We start from the raw sequence: 20,560 nt of genomic DNA on the forward strand, positions 1-20,560 counted from the left end.
GCCACGAAAAAAATGCTTAATTTCACCGAGGAACAGCCACTGTGGCTTAGTATCTGAATAGACGATGGATGGCTTGATTGAAATAATGCTTGATTCTGAGTTTGTGCCAATTGAATGTTGTGTTTAACCAGGCGGTATCGATAAAGAAGATAAACATATTGTTGGCAACAGTCATTCTAGCAACAGGATGGCAATGGCAAAAACATGTGTGATGCCATCACAGCCCGTACACAGCCCTCCTGCCTGCCTGCCTGTACGTATTTGGGAGAAGAGACCCGCCCACATCAATAAAGACTGGACCTTTCTCTTCCAATCCAGACAAAAGGAAAGGACGACAGATCCGCGGAGGCGCGCACTGAGCAGAGCATCTGAGCACCTTGGAAACGCAACGGGTTTGATCCGACGCGCAAGAACGAACCGGCACACCGACACGCACGCCCTCCAGATCTACCTGAAACCTCCGAGCCGGTACATTGTCCTGTTTGAAGGCAGAGTAAAGAGAATCTAAACCCCGGTTCAATCGCAGCCAGAACACCGTGTTCCCATGATGTCATACCTGTGGATTCTGCTATTAGGAAGCCTGCTGGCTACAAGCGCCAAGGCACAAGGTAATGATTATATTTCCAATTAATTCAGCCCAGCCTTAAGCTACATGCTCTTATTCGCATACACACACATTATCTATCTATCTATCTATCTATCTATCTATCTATCTATCTATCTATCTATCTATCTATCTATCTCTCTATCTCTCTATCTCTCTATCTCTCTATCTATCTATCTCTCTATCTATCTCTATATGTCTTTCAGTGGGTTGATCATCTCCATCAGAATGTGTATGTGTTTGTCTGAGAGCAATTGCCAGTGTCTTTTGCCAGTCTGTCTGCCTCCCCGTCTGCATGCCAATTCAATTCACCTTTAGCTATAATCTGCTTGTTTCAATCTGTTCTGGCTGAATGAATGGAGGCAGCTCTGCCTTCTTCTTCTGTTCTCCGTTTTTCACGGCTCTGCAGGCCAGGCATTAACAGTGAAATAGGTGTGTCATTTAATTTGGCCATATCTTTCTGGACATGAGTTTGGCCCAAAGGGGTGTGGTGGGCGCATTGTCCTTACATAAGGAATTCCCCCCTCTTTTAATTGTTTCATCCATTTTTCCAGCTCTTTTTATTAACCTTTATTGAATCACTGATGCTTTGTGAGTCTAATTTTTTCTTCATATCTTCTTTTTCCATACTTTGATCTGTTCTTCCTCTTTCTTCTTCCTCAGCTGGCTCATGGGCCCCTGCCCTTCCCCGCGGCGCATGCAATGATTTCAGATTTCTCAAGAGCAATAAAACTCAGAGGGAGATAAAGGAAGCATTGAGAAAAGCAGAGACACTTGGAGAGATGGAGGGAGAGATAGGAAGATGTTGGAAGAAGATAAAAACAAAAATGTTTAAGAGGATTAAGAGGGAAAAACAGCAGATATACAATTTAAGGATAGAGTGAGAGAGCTATTCATTGATACAGTGAGATTCATTACCATTATGCAAACAACATTTCAGTTGGTGAACTACAATGAGACCTGGTGTATTCTCACTCTACCGGTTCATTTTTTATGAGCGGACAAACCACAAGAGACGAACCACACACACACACACACACACACACACACACACACACACACACACACACACACACACACACACACACACCAACTGTAAACCAACTGTATGTAAATTGTAAATAAGCCATCTGTATGTCAAATATGTCTTATATGTCTTAAATGATATGATGAATTGGAAATGGGGGACCCTGATGTAAACAAGACGAAAGTCTTTCTCTGGTCTGCATCCCCTTAACAATTGTATGTTTTGAGCTGTACTGTACTGTACCCAATATACAAGCTGTTAATAAACTTATCAATCAACACACACACACACACACACACACACACACACACACACACACACACACACACACACACACACACACACACACACACACACACACACTTTTTCTCAACTTGCCAAACTGTAACCTCACTGTAAAACCCAATGTGCTGCTGTACTTTGACACAGAAAATCTCCACGGGTGTATTTGCTTGCTTGCATGTTAGGAGTTCGTAGTTACACACAAAAAAAAAAAAAGATGGGTCCATGGGTCAGCGCACACATCACGCACAATGTGTGTAAGCTATAGAAGTGAAGTGTAGGGAGTGTCTCGTAACTAGATCCAGCTCCAGCTGTAGACAACACCCAACAACTCAACTAGTTTCAGCGCCTTACACTCCCCCAGGGCCCTCAGCATCTGTGTGTGTGAGAGAGAGTGTGTGTGTGTGTGGGTAGGTGTGGGAGTGGGGAATTACTTAATATACAGAACATGTGGGAGTATGGGAGCGATCATTAATGTGAGTTTCTGTATGAGTCAGTTATAGAGCATGTGTGTGTGTGTGAGTGTCTTTTAGAGGCAGATGAAAGAATTGTGATGTGTGTGTGTGTACTGTGTGCAGACTTGTCCTTGTTTACACCATCAACTACCACCACACAAATCTCTCTTATGGTGGATAAGTGAAATCTACTCACACATGCACAGACACACTCTCACTCTCTCTGCTCCCATGGGGGCTGTTTTAAGGTGTGCATGATTGGGGTAAACACGGCACTTTCTGTCCTACAAACACACAATAGAGCCATATCTGACAGAACAATGCACTGTGGAGGTGCTGTTGTATCACCTGACACACATGCACACACAGTTTCTGGTGTACTATTACGAGACAAGGATTGGTTATTGGTGTCTGTACACGCTATAGTACCGTTCAACCACACTCAGACGATCTCACACAATCTCACGGCAGGAAACCGTAAGTGTCGTAAGGTGCTCTTCCTTTGTCATTCATAACTGGCCTCAGACTGTGAGTCATACAAATCAAACGGCATTGAATTTGAAAAAGATGAACGTCTTTGTTTAGTAGTTTGCAAAACAAAAGGTGACATGAAAAAATAATTTTACTTTTTAATTATCAGGCGTACTCAGAAATGCTATCAAGTGCCAAGTTAAACAGTTTTATTATGTGTCACCCTTTGGCATCAATCAGCACTAAAGCTTCCATGATGCCTGTGAATCATTATATAGGCTAACAATTTAAGTGCTGTCTCCACGCTGTATTGGCTGTTGTCATAGTAGCGCGTTAACATGATGTTATTTGCTAAAAGTGCTTGCTTAGTTTCTATCAATTAGTATTTTAGTTTTATTCAGTGACATATATCCCTTAAACCCTGTTTTAACTTGTCTTCAGGCACAAGTTGGTTCCCAGATTAAGTAACCCTAAGTGATGTCAAAGTCCCGCTTGCTGGAGCATAAAGAACAACGAAATGGAAAGTTGTCTGCATTATAAGGGTTGTTTCAGCAAAAAAGACAGTTACAGATTAAGCTTGTCTCTTGAGAGTCATATTCAATACAGGAGGTAGTGTAATGCTTAGCTTTTAAAACGTTGCTTAGTACAAAGACTGGAGACAGATGGAAACAGCAAGCCTGACTCAGTCCAAAGGTTATATAATACACTTACAGGCACCTCTTAAGCTTGTGAGTTATATCTAATTTGTTTAGTTTGCACACGAAAAACAGGCAATTTGGAGTTTTAAGGGGGTTAATGTGCTGGACTATTTCCTGGCTAGGACCATAGACTGTATAGGCGGGGACCAGTAACTCACAGTAACGACAGTGAGTTGTGCCCGGCCAAGACATAGTCAGGCACCCTGAAACATTCTGTAAAATGTTAATGTACAGAGCTAAGCTACTTGTATCCTCCTGTTTTCAGTGTTAATGATAATGTTCTGTTCTGATTGACAATGTCGGAGAAGTTTAAGTTAAAGTTTAATATTTAGTTTAAGATTGTATATATGATAAAATCGTAACATGGCATAAGTGTCTTTCCTGTTTTTAAAGTGATGTCATTTGAAGAACTTACCAGAATGTTCTAGCTCCTTACCGCCCAGCCCTGACATGTATAGGTATACCTGATAAAGTGGCCATGGAGGGTATTTATCAATCTATCAACAACTTGTAGGCCAGTTTTCCTAAAGAACAGTATGTAACCGACAGTATCGTGTTTTCCCACATGCATAAACTGGTTTGTCTTAAGAGTCCGTCTTTGGGGACCTTTTCTTAGAGTTTAACTCTGCACATGCTGTTCAGTCTCATACAATAGCGTGCAGCCATGTCAGAGACACACAGATGACTCATCAGCCCCTGGGGAAAGCAGTGGCAAAGAAACAAAGGGAGTTAAGAGTTTGGGAGAGGGAAAGAGAGAGGAAAGGGGGAGACAGTCTTTAAAGCAAAAAGAAAAAGGAAGGTTGAGAGGGTTTGGATGTGCAACAATTTGTTTCACTGCTGCACTAACACAAAACAGGACAGCGCTTACTCAAGGGTGAGGGTGAATGTTAACTTGACTTTTGTGTGTGTGAACATATGGTTGTTTGTATGTTTGGACTCAAAGGGGGAGGAGAAGGTGTTTTTATGGGTTTTACTTTCTACACACACGAACACACATGTGTGCGTGTGCGCATGCCTGTTGTTGGGTGGGGGGATGTAAGGGGGTGTGTTTGAAGTGGAGGTAGTTAGAGGAGGAAGTGGCAAACTGATAGATGGGAACAGAATGTTCTATGGAGTGGCAAGAGAAAGACTTTGTATGGGGGGCAGTTTCCCTCACACACACACACACACCCAGATCACATGTTACATGAGAGCCACATACCTCACACACACATGCATGTCGGCACAATGCCATGGAAAAATGTGCCCACTCATTTTCACATTTACTGTAGGTGAAAACATATATACTCACAATCATTAAACACACAACAGTGATCCCGGTCTGAGGAAATAACAATTCAATATCAGCAGAAAGTTAACCTGCATTTAACTTTTCTCAGATAAAAAAAAAAAGCCAAACATCTGGCGTCTAAACTAGTTCAACAAGCTGAATGTTTTGCTACGGTACATCTTTGATAACACCTGTTTGATTGAGACAGTGATATCAAAGAAAGTCATGAAGATAAAAACCTGAACTCCACCACAAACACATTTACTCACACATTCAGTCCTGTTTCTTCAGTTTGTGATGCTGTTAGGTTCTTAATAAACCATGAATGGCACTAAGTATTGATTACCACTGATACAAAGCTCATACTGTGACATTAACCAAAGGAATTAAGGGAAAAACAAATAGAGCTTGTTTTTATTAGTGATCATGCATCTGTGCAAGTCACCCCTTCATGTTTCTGTGCATAAGTGCATATGGTGTGTGTTTAGCCATGCTAGTGTCTCTATGGATTTGGGTGGGTGTTTGGAAGAAGCAAGGGTGTCACCAACATTGCACGGCCTGCCTCCAGAGGTTTAACGGTGCGATGGAAATACTTCAGATGTGTTCCTGCCGCCCTCCCTCAGGGCGTCTCTGACTCGGATAGAATCTCACTTGGCAAAGGCAGCGATCCTACATTGGAAATTCACTTGACAATAAGCAAGTCTTCAAAAGTGATTACGAATTATGTGAAGTGAACATTTTATGGAAGATAGTTGTGATACACAGCAGAAAACCCCTGAAGATTCTTATTGCTCTTTGTTATGTCTTTATGTTTCAATTTCCAGCAGAAAGCAAAATATCACCCATACCATTATTTCTAGATGGTATATACCTCTTAAAGGTTGGTACTATCCCGAAGAACCAGCATCAGGGTGTTGCTGAAATCAGCTCAACTTAGAGCACATTTTTGCTGTTTCAGCTTCTCACATCCAACAGGGGAATCTCACAGCACTGCCTCAAACACACACAAACGCCATGCTCATCTCACACACAGAATGACAAAGACATGTGCTTTGTATTTTCTCATTAGTACAGAGCTGCAATGCCAGTGCAGAGGTTGAGTCTTCATATGATGTTGAGGCAGGTGAGACGTGATCGATGCGTCTGTCATCCATTTGTGGCTGGAGAGTTCACATCAGGAACCAATCAGAGCAGGGTGTGGCTCTTTGTGTGTGTGTGTGTGTGTGTGTGTGTGTGGGTGTGTCAGTGTGTCAGTGGTGATAGTCATGTTAGAGAATGTGTTGAATCCACAACATCTTAACGACCATTTCGACAGATAATTGTAATTGTTTTAAATGGTAACAGATGGATTAAGGCATGCCGTTTTTCAATTTCCATCATCACAAATCACTGCCAGTCTTTTGTTCTATTGGTTCTATTTTAGGTCAGACTTGTAAAAGTGTGGCTTATTTGTTTGTGAACAGGCAAGGGCACAACATATTGGTCAATTCAGTCAATTATAGGGGTTGTAGTGCCAGGTTGCACGCCTTCAAAGGCAGAAGAAACTCCGTATGAGTCATTGAGACATATTGTCATATTTTAGCCTGCCATGTCTGCCTCTTTTCTTCTTGAGAGAAAGAAAATTATAGTTTCTCAGGCTTCTGTCAGTCGTGTGATGTATGCTTATTGAAGCTCCAGGGTTTCAGGACAGCCCTTTTGTTTTGTTTGTCTGCCCTTTTTTAAATTGATATGTACTAGTAGTCAGCCTTTGACTGGATATGTGTTTCCTTCTTAATTATTCTTTTACATTTTGTGTAGATGATGCAGCTCCTGAAGCAGACGCAGCTCCTGAACCAGAAGCAGCCCCAGAAGCAGCTCCTGAAGCAGCCCCTGAAGCAGAAGTAGTTCCTGAAGCAGCTCCAGAAGCAGAAGCAGCTCCTGAATCAGCTCCAGAAGCAGCTCCTGAAACAGACGCAGCCCCTGAAGCAGACTCAGAAGCAGCCGCAACTCCTGAAGCAGACCTAGAAGCAGCCGCAGCTCCTGAAGCAGCCGCGGAGGAAACTGACAAAGCAGCCGACGTAAAGAACATTTTTGTTTCTGTTGATTTGTTTTCTTTGTATGATCAATCTGTGTTTATCTCGCTAGAGTTCTCCCGGTAATCAACAACCTCCAAAGAACCCAATATGGTCAAAAATTAAATAACACTTGCTCTTAAAACAGAAACATATAAAAGTTACATAATTGCAGGTCCAGATGATGTATGGGTGATAAATATAAAAGGGGTTATAGTTCACAAAGTTTATTTTTTATAATGTTACTTTGATGATTGCAAACTCTTATCTTGTCTGGTAAATAGCACACAGGAAAATGTTTGGGTGTTCTGAAAACAGCATTACTGACTAAATATATACAAATGTACAAACTCTGTCCAGGTCTGAGTGATCTGAGCTGTGCCATGTTTCTGGATAACAGTGCCTCATTGCAACCTGCATTTAGTACATTGAGGTCGAGAGAATATATAGTTCTTAATCTTCTTCAGGCAGATATTTGAGAAGCTGAGTCATATCAAATGGCTGAATGTTGTTCATGTACATTCAAGGTGGGCATTGAAAGTGTTATGAAACATAACGTCAATGGCAGCTCTGTTTCTGCCCTTTTCAGACTGTGTTTTGTGTTTCAGCAAAGCTCCAGTTTGCATATCAGTTGTGCTGCTTGGTAAAAAAAACTGATGGTGAAGCACTAACAAATATGCTCTAATCTTAAAACCAAATCACCTGAGGGCATTTTATGTTTAAATATTTGTTTTTCTTTTATGTAAATGTATTTTTTAAATATGTATAACTCGTGTTTAATATAGGAAACAGAAGCCAAGCCTGAGCCTACTGCTGAGCCTGAAGCCGGAGCCGATGATACTGTGGTTCCTGAGGCCACTGCTCCAGCCGACACAGAGACAGATGCCGCTGCAGCAACACCAGGTGATCCACTGGTGTTCAAATATGCACACTTAAAAAAGGAAATACAGAAATGTTTTTTTCTGATGATTAATCTGACGCAAAAGCATATAATGTGCTAATTTTTCTTTACTTTTATAATAATCCTACCCTACCAAAAATTCTACTCACTGTTTCCTGCTCCCAAATAAAAAGTTAACAATAAAATGTTAACTTAAATCAAGAATAAAATCAAAAGCCCAATCTGTACACTGGCGAGACATCTGCTGGCATCTAAAGTAGAATTTCGTGCTTCAGCGCACCTTTGATAAAGAGAGAGATTTAAGAGGAAGTGGTGAAGATGGGAATTCAGAAACACCCACACACACCAAACGTTGCAAATACATGCAGAGCTGTTTTTCCTTCTCAGAATGCTGCTTGATATTTGATAAACCATAACCAAGAATTTGGACACTGTTCTTTTCTCCCAAATAACAGTTTTTATTATTGTTGTTTTTACTTGTTGCAACTCTGTCTTGTTTTTCTCCTTCAATTCGATGCTGATCTACAACATCAGCTTGGCTAATAATAATCATACTGAGAAGCAACAGCGATTGTACCATTAAAAAAAAATGTAGTCAATGTAATTGATTGATAAAGAAACAGGTCAATCTCAATTTTGAGATGTCTTTCAAACTGTTGCTACTATACACCTTGTCAATGTGCAGATTAGGCAAAATGCTTTTTTGAACCTGCCTGGCTTTGCTTGCAACCTGCAATAAAAAGTGCCACAAAACCAGCCATTCCATTTGATCCCATGTCATAAAATATGGATAATAAAAATAAATGAGTGATCTAAACTTCCCCCCCATCTGTTTCTCTCTCAGCTCCAGCACCTGCAGCTGATCCAGAGGTTGAGGCTCCAAAGGCTGAGGAACCAACAGCTAAAGAAGAGGAAGCTTCCCCAAGCGGTACTGAAGCACCCACTCAGGAGGAGGTCAGTAGCACCGTTACAAAGTCTTATTTAAACCTAACATCTACATTCTGATTATGTATAATTGCCGACAGCCAGTGTATAACACACATTTTTCAGAAGCTGCAATCATTTGAGAAGTTCCTGGCGCATCCTTTGTGTTTATATTTGATACATTTTAATAGAGTGGACCTGGGGCAGCAGATACTGAGGAGAAGCCAACAGACCCTGCTGCTGAAGCAACAAAACCAGCCGCAGAGGAACCAAAAGTGGAGGTCCCAGGTGAGAATATACTGTGGATTTTCTTGTGTGTATAACCTCATATGGAAAAAATGTAATATGATCCCCATGCAACTAATATACAGTAAATCAAGAAAGCCAAAATGTCCATGCCTGTTTCTAATGACTCTGGTACAGAATGCAGCCTTGAGACTGTAGGTAAGAACTTAGAGATAGCTATTTGCTTCAAGTCACTTGGGACAGAGTAGGTATCTCGAGGTATGTATTAAAGACACAATATGGACACTTGAATTCATCAGATGAGCTCACCGCTTTAGCATGCGTGTCCTTTACATGGGGAACTGTACCAACTTGTTTGTAAAACGTTATGTTCTGGTACAATCTGTCTAGTTGTAGCATGTTACATACCGTACCATGAGTCATGATCTCCTGTATCAGCGTAATGCCTTAATGTATATAATAAGCAAAAAGAAATGAGATATTCACATATACCCTCTTTGTAAACACTATTCAGCAAGCTTTGATGATGATCAAAAACAGATGAGTGTTACACATTTGTAGAGCTCTTGATAAAGGTCTCCAACTAGACTTTGTTTTTTAGATGTTTGCATCAAACACTGATTCTGTTCTTTGTTTCTGCCAACAGTTGAAGTTGACACAATTGTTCCTGTGAAAGGTAAAAATATATTTTGTTACTTCTCTCCTCTTTAATTTCTGCATTTTCCAAAGAACCTTATATAAACCTCATATATAATACTTATATAAACCTCAACCTTTCTGGAGCTAAGTCTAACACAGCTAAACAAATAACTCGGGCACACCACAAGTAATTGCTAAGTATGACTCAGCAGCTCTTTCATCAAACAAGAGCATTTCACAACATAATTAAAACCAGTTATTTGTCAGTTACTGCAATACATTGAATCCCCAGAACTAAATTCTTAAATGTACACTTGTGGCAGCTGGTAGTGTTGAAATCCCCATTAAAGCATTACATGTCATTAGAATATGAAAGCTAGAAAATCACAAAAAATGATTAGCAGTTGTGTTTAAAGGGAGAATGTTTTCATCTCAGCTCAGTATTTAATCTTAACTAAACATGTTTTAATATTTCCCATAACTCTGAACCTACTTTAATGTGTCCAAACGTATAAGATTCCCACTGTGTCATAACTGAACCCTCGAAATACCCATGAAATTGTTGTTGTTTTAGTCGTTTTCTGCTATCAGTCCTTTAAACATACACATGACCTGCTTTCATGATATACTGTATCGTGTATCATGTTGCTGCAACTCCCCATTTTCTGAACATAGTAATGTAAAACAGATGTTTTTTTAAAAAGGTTATGAGGTGGGATTTTGGCCCCCACAATTTTACCTCCAGATTTAATTAGGGGTGGTATGGTTTGAGTAAAGAAAGCTGGAAGTGTCGCACCTACAATGGTATTCTCTCTGCGCTCATTTCAGCATTTCCTGTCCAAAGTATGCTTGTTGTTTGTCCTTACCTGCTTTATAGCAGGACGTCCTCCTCTTTGTCACTCAAGAATAGTAATTTTATGTTTGGCTGGTCATTATCTCCCCTCTGAGTCATGCTAACAACTAAGAAAGGGGGGTGCAGGAAGGGGCTGCTGTGGAAGGTTTCTGCCATATGATAACTGGCACCGATCGTTATTGCACGGTGGTGACAGGAGGTAAAGAGTTGATAGATGGAAAGAAGGATTAAGAAAGGAGAGAAATTAGAAAAGAACAGGGGGAGGGGTTGTTGTGTAAGTAAGAAAAGAGATGCAGGGGTATGCAAGGGCAAAGAGAGGGGAGAAGGTTGTGAGGTTAATAAACGCAGGAGAATGAGAGTATCAGAGTAAAGCTTGGCTCAAAAAATGGTTTCATTACTTATAATATATCTGTGACAAAAGGTGCTTAACTATGAGAGGGCAATTTTACTCATTATGTTTTCATATCAAGAATTATTTAAGGTGAAAGAAGGTCACTGGAAAATGATTCCCCTTAGGTTCCATCTGAAATAATTCACTGATCCCTGCCCAGCCTAAAACGGTTTTGTAGTCCCACATGTGTAATACGTCACTTGGGGTTTCCCCCAGAAATATAGAGTCAGGTTAAGGTATTGTTCCTGACAGATAATATCCTTAAAATCTAAGTCAACACTTGTTCACAGGATAACAGTCACACCCTGAGAGCAGGTAGAGTTTCACAGTTCCTTTCCAGGACAGTTCTGCAGGGTATTAACTATAGGAGCCATGAGGGACTGAAGTGGGGAGAGTTCCCATTATAGCTGATGTTTTTATTAAAAAAGATTAACATGCAACAGTGAAGTATCGTGTGTTAAAGAGATGACATGCTTTTGGTGAACATCTGGAAGATATCTCTCCTGGGCGCGGTGGCGAAAAGTGAATTTCCCTACTGGGATTGAAATTGCATTTTCATCACCAATGATGCCTTAATGTTTTTTCAGTGAGTTTTGACCTGGAAGATGCTCTGCAAGAAACTGCTGCAGAGGAAAACTCAGGTAAGAGCCGCAGTATGGGACCTGGAGGTGAGTTATCTCCATCTCCACTCTGGTCAAAACTTCTACTGACATAAAGGGTTTTATACTTTGAGCCGGTAACCCTAAACTTCTGGTTTACAAATACATGTGAACAGGAAGTGGATAGGACATTTTATAATATACTGTATGTGATTTCTTTGTTTATGCTGAAAAAAAGCAGCTTAACAAAATGACTTCGTAAGACCAGTCATTGCTCTCTGGGGAGTTATTGTCTTGTTTTCCTTTTTTTAAATACAAAAACAGTGTATTAAATCCATATATCCTGAGACATTGAGCTAACGTTTTTTTATTGATACAGCACGTTTCAAAACAAATTTAGAAAATGCTTTACATTGAGCAAACAGGTTGTAAAACATTTTAGGATTGCAATGAAGTCAATCATTTGTTTTAAACAATTACATTTTAAGTGAAAACTAAATACCCTGAAATAAAATCAAAATCATCAGGCAAGAATATTATTAAGGTAAGACAGGTTGCAAGTAAAATGATATGCTAAGAGTAATTAAACGTTTTTTTTGTATATATATGAATGAAAAGATGCCATAAAATATGAAATAAAATGGTGAAGTTTCCACCAATCGCTGCACCGACTGTAGCCATCACATCTACAAAGTCACACCTCCACAGAGTGTTTCGTAGGACAAGGCCACTTCAAGACAGTGCCTCATAAACTGTGCTTTTAAACATATTCCCTTGGATCTTCAAGAATGCTGTTCTCATTTTAGGATCTCTGTTTCCCACGACAAGAGAATGGATTGAATTGTTTTACTCTCACCGAGAAAGTTTGCTCACGAGCCATAGAGCATTTTAACAGCAACTGATTTTTCCTCCTTTTTCCCCATCTAAAAGCTGATTCATCTATGTCAGTATAATCATTATAATTCAGTTAAAGGGCGCTTTCCTTTAGTGCTCTGTTATTAGCGGATTTGTCAAGTTGAAGCAGGTACTGTAGAGGGCAGCAATGACATCACAGGCTTATACAGGCAGGCAGGCAACGAAGAAGGAGATAATGGAGTTTGTTTTGCATGATGTCACAGATCAAAGTTCAGCACGGGCCACAAAGAGTGTTTGTTTGTCTTCCTCTGATATCATAAAAGGAAACTCCATTAGTGTACAGAAAGGACATTTAATATGTGCGTTTCGAGACCGGTTAGGACAAAAACCCTAGGCCTTTTAATGACTCTGAGGAATAAACCACCTCAAAGAAAATACTCTTGATCCTCCCTTTTTCTTCTCCGCTTTCTGTGCTTATCATGCATCAACACATTCAGACATGAAATGATTTAGCCTTTTTCCCCTATCCTTCTCTAAACACTTGTCGTTCTTTCTCTTGTAGCACATGCTGCAGGCGCCTTAGGAGAAGGTAAGACCTTTTTGTGTTCATGATCAAAAAATATAAAAAGAAATAGTCCCATCAAGCCAGCGTCAGTCCAGTAGTTCTGGAAACTGGTGAAGCACACAGGATATTGCTGACATGCCACTGACAGTACAAACAGGATACTAGTCTCAGCGGAAAATGCCTCTCCACTATAGTTCGAACACTGTTTGAAACCGTTCCTCTGTAAAAGCATTGTGAAGTGTAGTCACGCTACACACATCTGTCCAAGTGTTACTTCTGAAGCTCGGAAGTAAGTGCGGTTCCCTTTTATCAAACAGTAGGAAAACAGGTGCCTGTTTGTGCATGTTTAAATAAACAGTACCTCACTTCACAGTCAATGTGTAACTCCTATAGGGTTTTACCAGTATGTACAGTACATGGTGTTTCATGTTACTAACGGTATGTATGTATATGTTCTCTGTTCCACAGCGGAAAAACCTGAAGCCCAAGGTGAGCTATCCCTCTTTTCTTTTTTTGTTTTGAATACAGTTACCCAGCCATCCATTCACTGCCCTAAACATACCCTAAACAAGCAGTCCCCTGTTTTCATAACTGTAGGGCCCTAAGCAGGTGTGTTGCTGCAGGTGTGTTGTTGCTGCAGATGCTGTAGGACATTTTTCAAACTTTTCTTTAAACTTGAACTTGTCTTGAATAACTGCCTTTTTATATGTAATGAATGACAAGCAGGCTGTTAGAGTGATTGGACCTTCAATTGGCAGAAAGTCTCCAGTGATAAAATGCCAAATGGTATTTGTATTAAAACTTAACCATGATATATATTGTGAATGTATGAATTAATGAGTCTTATGATAGTCAGAACACCTCTTTGACATTGTATTGATGATCAATGCATCTGTTTAAGTATTAAAAGCCATGGATCAGTTACTAAACTTGATTTATTTATTTTATTTATGTATGCATTTTTAAAGTGCTCTACTTTAGAAATGGCAGACAATCAATGATAACAGTTGTAAAGGTATCCATATAAGAGAAAGTACAAAAGGAAAGATAAAACAGCTAAGAGAATGCCTTGTACACAAATGAGGGAAATGGGTCACATTGTAAAATGTAACTTTTTCTCTGACCTCTGACCCCAGCCTTGTAGCCCACAGTAATGTGATAGGGGTTGTGGCTGCTGGCCACAGACAGTTCCCATAGATGTGTGTTTCCCTAGGGCACGCTGTCTGTCAGTTTATCTACTGTATGTGTGTATGTACTTCCTTGTAGTGATTCACTATCTTCTCCCAATTTATTCCACTTCATTTCCTCCTGATTCATGTATCTCAAGTCACGCAGGTTCTCTGACTCATGCCACTCCCTATTTGTTCTCCTTTTTTAACTGTGTTCATCATCACTTGGATGCACTCCTTTAGTTGTCATGCGTACCTGTTTAAGTTGCTGACTCATCACAACATAATGTATCCCTTTGTTCTCTTCCACTCCAGCCTATCCTGATTTTTGAATTACCTTATCTATTCTTTCTGATTTGATTTGTATATATTTAGGTCGAAATTGTAAATAATATATCTACAGATATAATTCATGCAACAAAGTCTCTAATCTTGAATTCTATCTTCATCATTTACAGCCAATTCAGAAGATTTTAGATGCTTAATAAAGTCATTAAATATAACTATAATTCTGATGGCTTTCTTCTGGCAATGTATTAAACCCTGATTAATGCAACATAACATGTATTGTAACATAGTGTAGATCACTGACGTTTGGTGAGTTAAATCATTAGTTATTTAAAATACCTACTATAAACTGTATAAAGTATATACTATAAAATAGTAAGCATATGATTAAAAAATGATTGTTATGCTATTTACACTAGAGCATCTTATGTCACATCATATAAGTGCACTATAATTTGCCATTATTTGTACTTATTTTGGAGTTGAATTAATGGCTTTTACTCAGTGGTGCATTTGTCCGTGTGCCTTTCACAGACTATGAGAGGTATTTGCAATGACACAGCATGAAAACTATTCAGATCTGTGTTGGCATGGTAACTGGGTTACAGGTGCAGAGTGCAGACAGATTTATTCTGTAACTGTGAATGCTTTCAAGAGTCTTAATTATTGGGTAGGCAAGAGAAATGGAATCAGAAAATACTGCGAAAAGAGTATGCATCGCTCAAGTCTCGTGTCATTGAGCCTCACTGCTGCGTGCCATTTCATGTCTCAACTGCAAAGTGGCAGCCAGGTTTAAGGCTGAATATAACAATCTCTTAAGCTGCTACACTGGCAAATATTCAACACAGGAGTCACATTTGTATCATAAACACTAGTATGTTTAGTATGCACTGTCATCATTATCTTTGTTTGTTTGTCTCTTACAGAGGCCAGCTCCGGCTCTGTAGCAGGCATCCTGAGTGCAATCGGTGTGGCCATAGTGGGAGCTGCTACTGGATATTACACATACCATAAGAAGAAACTGTGCTTTAAAAACAGACAAGGTAATTATCACACTGACTAACAAATAATATGATGCCAAACTGCTGTAAACAAGGCTTGATATGTTTGGCATTACAGCACTTATACAAAAATGTCTTTAGACTCAAGCTACCAGCATATCCAGTCACACGTTTGTTTTAGTTTTTTTCAAGTTCAGGACAGGTGGGGCATGTTAGTGTGTGACTTTGGGTCTGAATATCACAAGTTCTGGAGGTCAGCAGTCTTTCTCTGAGACATAGCAGACTCAGCTTGATCCCTTAGAGTGTCGTCAATTGCTGTCCACTCACACACATCCTGCATACCAATACTACCAATTCAGCAGAGTTTTAATTTACAGTCAACATCAGCAGTAGGCCATTCAGCTCAAGTGATGTAGGGCAAAAGTCAGATTCAGAAAAAGGATTTACTCTGACTATAGTATTTATCAAATGTTCAAATAAAGTCAATTATATATTCCCCTTTTCATATATTTGGTATTTATGAATATGAAGGATGCTTCCTCACTAAAGGGAATTAGTCAATCAGAGCCTAGAAATATGTACAACCCCCTGGGTGCTTTCACTGTCACACTGTAGTTGTGTCTAACTTACTAAATGCTTGAGAAATCCAAACTGACGTGATGACTTTATTCCTTCACTTTTTTCTTACCGTGTTTTTGCTTCGGTCTGACTTTGTCAATCTCTGTGAATAGAAGCTGATCCTGAAGCTGCCCGCAAAGCTGATACTGCAGAGGCTCAGACAGATCCCCAGGGTAAGACGCACACACACACACACACACACACACACACACACACACACACACACACACACACACACACACACACACACACACACACACACACACGCACACACACACACACACACACACACACACACACATACACATTCAATACACAAGTAGATACAAAGATGAAACACATATAATCATCTGCCATTTTTTGACATTTTCTCTTTCTTTTTGCAGTCCTTAGCAACCTGCTAAAATCCTCCTAAAGCAGCAATGGTCATGACAGCTTGGATCAACAACTGGCAAGAAAGTGGCAATCTCACTGTTAGGCTCTATCTGTAGAGCTAAATGACTGTGAGGCCCGAGTAGGGCTGTGTGCGTGCGTGTGTGTGTGGTGTGTGTGTGTGTGTGTGTGAGAGAGATTGCATTTGTATGTTCAGTCTTGTGTGTGCATATATGTGGGGAGTAAATATAAGAGAATCAAAGGGGGTTTTATGATTGTTACTACAAAGGAAATTATTGAAACAATTAGACCATCTTTCCACTTTAAACCAAATCATGAAAGTGGACATAAAAGAGATTTAATCTCAAATCAACCATGAAATGGCAAAATTATAGAACTACCTTTTTCTACGGATACTATCTAGTTCTAGTAATTCAATGTGAATATAAACCAGTGAAAGTTATTGATGTTGTAGTAGAGGTCTAACCTTTTACTGAAATCGTATAAGTGGATTTTATTTAGCTTATTCTGTCATTGTTTGAGACACCAATATGCTTTTAAAAATCCATTGGCAACAGTAACTTAATTAAATCATTTTTGTATTGTCTGCGTTAGAAATGCAGGATAGATGAATAACAGGGGTCTTCAATAAGTACCACTGTATTTCCTGCCCCTGGCAAGGAAAATAGTGTATGATTATAATCCTAGGATTTATGGTCCAATGTGTGTTCAGGGGGCCACTGATGTCACTGTGTGTGTGTGTGTTCTTGTTTTGTCTGTGTGTCTTTTTTTAGTTGGTGATGGGGCTTAGTTTTAAATCCTGTTGGGGGACTACCACTTCTCTTCAGTCAGTTCAATAAATCAGAGTGAAAGAGTGAAATTATAAATCAAACACAAAAAAATTCAAATGATACAAACTAATTAATGTCAAATTGATTAAACAATCAATTTGTATTACAATGTTATAAGATATTGTACAATTATATATAGGTCTATATTTTGAAATGTACTGAGCTGAAGTGAAGTCTAGTCCAACTCTATTTCTGTCAATGGATGAATATTTAGCTGACATGGACAAATTCAAAGATGTCATGTAGTAATGTATTAGAAATTGTTCTGATGTAGTCTGTGTCAGTCTAGTTGTGATGCAGTAATTTCTCCTCTATAGTGCCTTCACTGACACAGCCTGGCTTGACCAATCTACAGACACACAGGGAATAGAGCTGGGATTAAAAAAAAGTGAAAACAGACAAAATAGTAGTTGAATGTATTGAAAAAATACTAGACAATTGAGGAATGTATTATGTTATTTGAGTCTTAATCATTTTGGTGGTAGAAAAGCCTTACCTTAAACTGCTTGTGAATGTGAAACTGTTACGTTAGTGTGACAGCTGCTGTATATGTGGGTGGTTTGCTGTTTAATTTCCAGTACATTTTTAACTAATAATGCATTCCAAACTCGTAACAGCCTCACATTTCAGCAGTCAAATTGTCATTGTGTGTCTTTTTATTCGAGCAAGCCAGTTGCTGTCACAGTGCTTTTGTATCATTCATATTTCCACGTTAAGAACATCATTCACCTGTGATTTTTGTATATGAATTTTACATTTAGCAGCGGCCAACTTGTTGCTGTGGTATTTTGTGAATATCATTGTAAAATGCCCCAGAAACAGCGCTACTGCATTTAAAAAAAGAAAAACAGTTATTTTGCGGCTGTAGCAGAAAAAAAGTTAACTTCTGAATGTCTTTTTGTTGCCTTGCAGTTTTGTACTTGCTCTGCTCCCTTTAAACCTTAAAAAGGGTTATAGAGGTTGCATAGTGCTGCAGTTCATGTACAGTGTGTTACTTGTAAAGCACCATATAGCTGCAATACAGGACAGAGACTGTTGCTAACAGCCTAGCCTCAAGCCGAAATATAATAGTCTGTGATGTCACATATTGACTTATCCTACTGTGTAACTGTGGGCTGGATGCCGGGCCAAAGTTTGAAATGCCTTCTGATCTTGTTATCTGTGATGGAGTTTCTCTTGACACATTGGAGCCAAGTGAAGAGTGTGTCTGAAATCTCTTACTGCATCTGCTATAAGTGATAATGCACAAAATACACACTAAATAACAGTACAAGCTTTCAGATAATAGCCACTGATGCCTTCAAAATAAAACATCCTCCTTGATAATGCAGTACTCGCCGTCTTTGTGCACTTCATTAAGTGCCACAGGAATCAACAAAAGCACTCTGCTGGCCTGCAGTGCACATTCAGAAACCTCACTGGGACTGATTTGATGAAAAGAAGACTGCAACTAAAATACATCTCTTAAAATTGCACAAGGAATGTACGTGTTTTCAGCATCATGGTCCATGCCACATTTAGTCCCAAGAAGTCACTTCCTTGTTAGCAAACTATTGGAGCATAGTTTCCAAACCAGAATGTAAAATCAAGGAAGTTGTTGACTTATCGGGTCCTGAAGTGCACTTTGCAGATAATGCTAAGGCATCTATCATGGCGCTGACTAGTCCTGCCTTATACCGCCTCTTGACTATTTCAGAGGGAAATAAAGAACAAAATGTCACCATCGGAAAGTAAACAGTCAAACAAGCAGAGATGTTTTTGCAGGTGATTCAAATAACACAAACTATATAGGAGAAGCACTTTCCTATCCTGTATACATCTTGGTTTATTAAACATATTTAGACAATTCATTTTCGATATAGACTAGTGTCTTCTACTTTTATTTAAAGTTTTCATTTAGTTTTGGAACAGTCTTTTTCATTTTTTGTCATCTGGCACTTGTTGTTCTTCTGGAATTGTGTAAATAATGTTTGAGGAGTCAATTAAACCGTTTTCGTGGGAGTTGGTGTTTTATTTCCTTGCCAAATATTTGTATCTGTTATGAGTGTGTATGACACAGTTTTACAGCTTTATGGGAATCTGATGTTAAAAACTGATATTTAAATAATGTCATTTTTACAGTTAAGATATAAATAATGCTTTAAAAATGTGTAGTTTGGATCAAAAAACATCTGAATTTAATATCTCTGTCCCTGCATTGAACTCTATTTACCTCTATCTTTGTGACTAAGTTTATTTCCTGTGGGCTGTTTGAAAGTTAGGTAAGCTCAGGAACAAAAAAAAAAAGGCATCATGAGACATGACCTGAAATGCTTGATATGTCAGCTATTTATAGGAGGTAAGAAGTAAGGCAAGGCAAGGCAAGGCAAGTTTATTTATATAGCACCTTTCAACACAAGGTAATTCAAAGTGCTTTACAAAAATGGAAGACATTTTAAAATGGCATTTAAAATCAGTCATTAAAAAGGAAAGATAATAAAATAAACATTAAAAGAAAAAATACATGGATAAAAGTTAAAAGTTACAGTGCAGTTTAAGATGTGAATAGTTCAATTAAAAGCAGCGGCAAAAAGAAAAGTCTTCAGCCTGGATTTAAAAGTAGTAAGAGTTGCAGCGGACCTGCAGGTTTCTGGGAGTTTGTTCCAGATATTCGGAGCATAATAACTGAATGCTGCTTCTCCATGTTTAGTTCTGACTCTGGGGACAGAAAGCTGACCAGTCCCTGAAGACCTGAGGGTTCTGGATGGTTCATAATTTAGCAGTAGGTCAGACATGTATTTTGGGCCTAAACCATTCAAAGCTTTATAAACCAGCAACAATATTTTGAAATCTATTCTTTGACACACAGGAAGCCAGTGTAAAGACTTCAGAACAGGAGTGATGTGATCCACTTTCTTAGTGTTAGTGAGGACTCGTGCAGCGGCGTTCTGAATTAGCTGCAGCTTTCTAATATATTTTTTAGTGAGGCCTGTAAAGACACCATTGCAGTAGTCGAGTCTACTGAAGATAAAAGCATGGACAAGTTTTTCCAAATCCTGCTGTGACATTAGTCCTTTAATCCTAGATATGTTCTTTAGGTGATAGTAGGCTGATTTAGTAACTGTTTTAATGTGACTGTTGAAACTCAGGTCAGAGTCCATGACTACACCTAGATTTCTGGCTTTATCTGTTGTTTTGAACATTGCAGACTGAAGCTCAGCGCTAACTTTTATACGTTCTGCCTTGGCTCCAAAAACCATTACCTCAGTTTTATCTTTGTTTAATTGGAGAAAGTTCTGACACATCCAGTCATTGATTTGTTCAATGCACTTACTCAGTGTTTGAATTGGAGCATAATCTCCTGGTGAAATTGTTACGTAAATTTGTGTGTCATCCGCATAGCTATGGTAACTTATTTTGTTGTTTTTCATTATCTGAGCCAGTGGTAGCA

General features: G+C 39.1%; 1 protein-coding gene across 2 annotated transcripts; it reads left to right on the plus strand.

Moving 5' to 3' along the window:
• Window positions 1-314: 314 nt before the first annotated feature.
• si:ch211-39i22.1 (coiled-coil domain-containing protein 8 homolog) lies at window positions 315-19,131 on the plus strand. 2 transcript variants are annotated; one of them, XM_034134506.1, is made up of 12 exons: window positions 315-608; window positions 6,605-6,864; window positions 7,644-7,761; window positions 8,604-8,713; window positions 8,875-8,971; window positions 9,576-9,605; window positions 11,400-11,480; window positions 12,829-12,855; window positions 13,300-13,320; window positions 15,215-15,331; window positions 16,021-16,080; window positions 16,294-19,131. In XM_034134506.1, the coding sequence occupies exons 1-12, from the start codon at window positions 545-547 to the stop codon at window positions 16,320-16,322; spliced, it is 1,014 nt and encodes a 337-aa protein (XP_033990397.1). In that variant the 5' UTR covers window positions 315-544; the 3' UTR covers window positions 16,323-19,131. The 2 variants fall into 2 exon arrangements, with proteins under 2 accessions (XP_033990397.1, XP_033990398.1); XM_034134507.1 differs by having other exon boundaries at window positions 11,400-11,453.
• The last annotated feature ends 1,429 nt before the right edge of the window (window positions 19,132-20,560 follow it).

The sequence above is a fragment of the Trematomus bernacchii genome, unplaced genomic scaffold, assembly GCF_902827165.1.
Source record: "Trematomus bernacchii unplaced genomic scaffold, fTreBer1.1, whole genome shotgun sequence".
NCBI lineage: Eukaryota > Metazoa > Chordata > Actinopteri > Perciformes > Nototheniidae > Trematomus > Trematomus bernacchii.

What these genes read in the sequence shown, in the direction of transcription:
- si:ch211-39i22.1 (XM_034134506.1), top strand. Translation starts at nt 545, where the DNA reads ATGATGTCATACCTGTGGATTCTGCTATTAGGAAGCCTGCTGGCTACA. An exon ending in AAACTGACAAAGCAGCCGAC is followed by an intron (nt 6,865 to 7,643) that starts GTAAAGAACATT and finishes TGTTTAATATAG; the next exon opens with GAAACAGAAGCCAAGCCTGA. An exon ending in AAGCACCCACTCAGGAGGAG is followed by an intron (nt 8,714 to 8,874) that starts GTCAGTAGCACC and finishes ACATTTTAATAG; the next exon opens with AGTGGACCTGGGGCAGCAGA.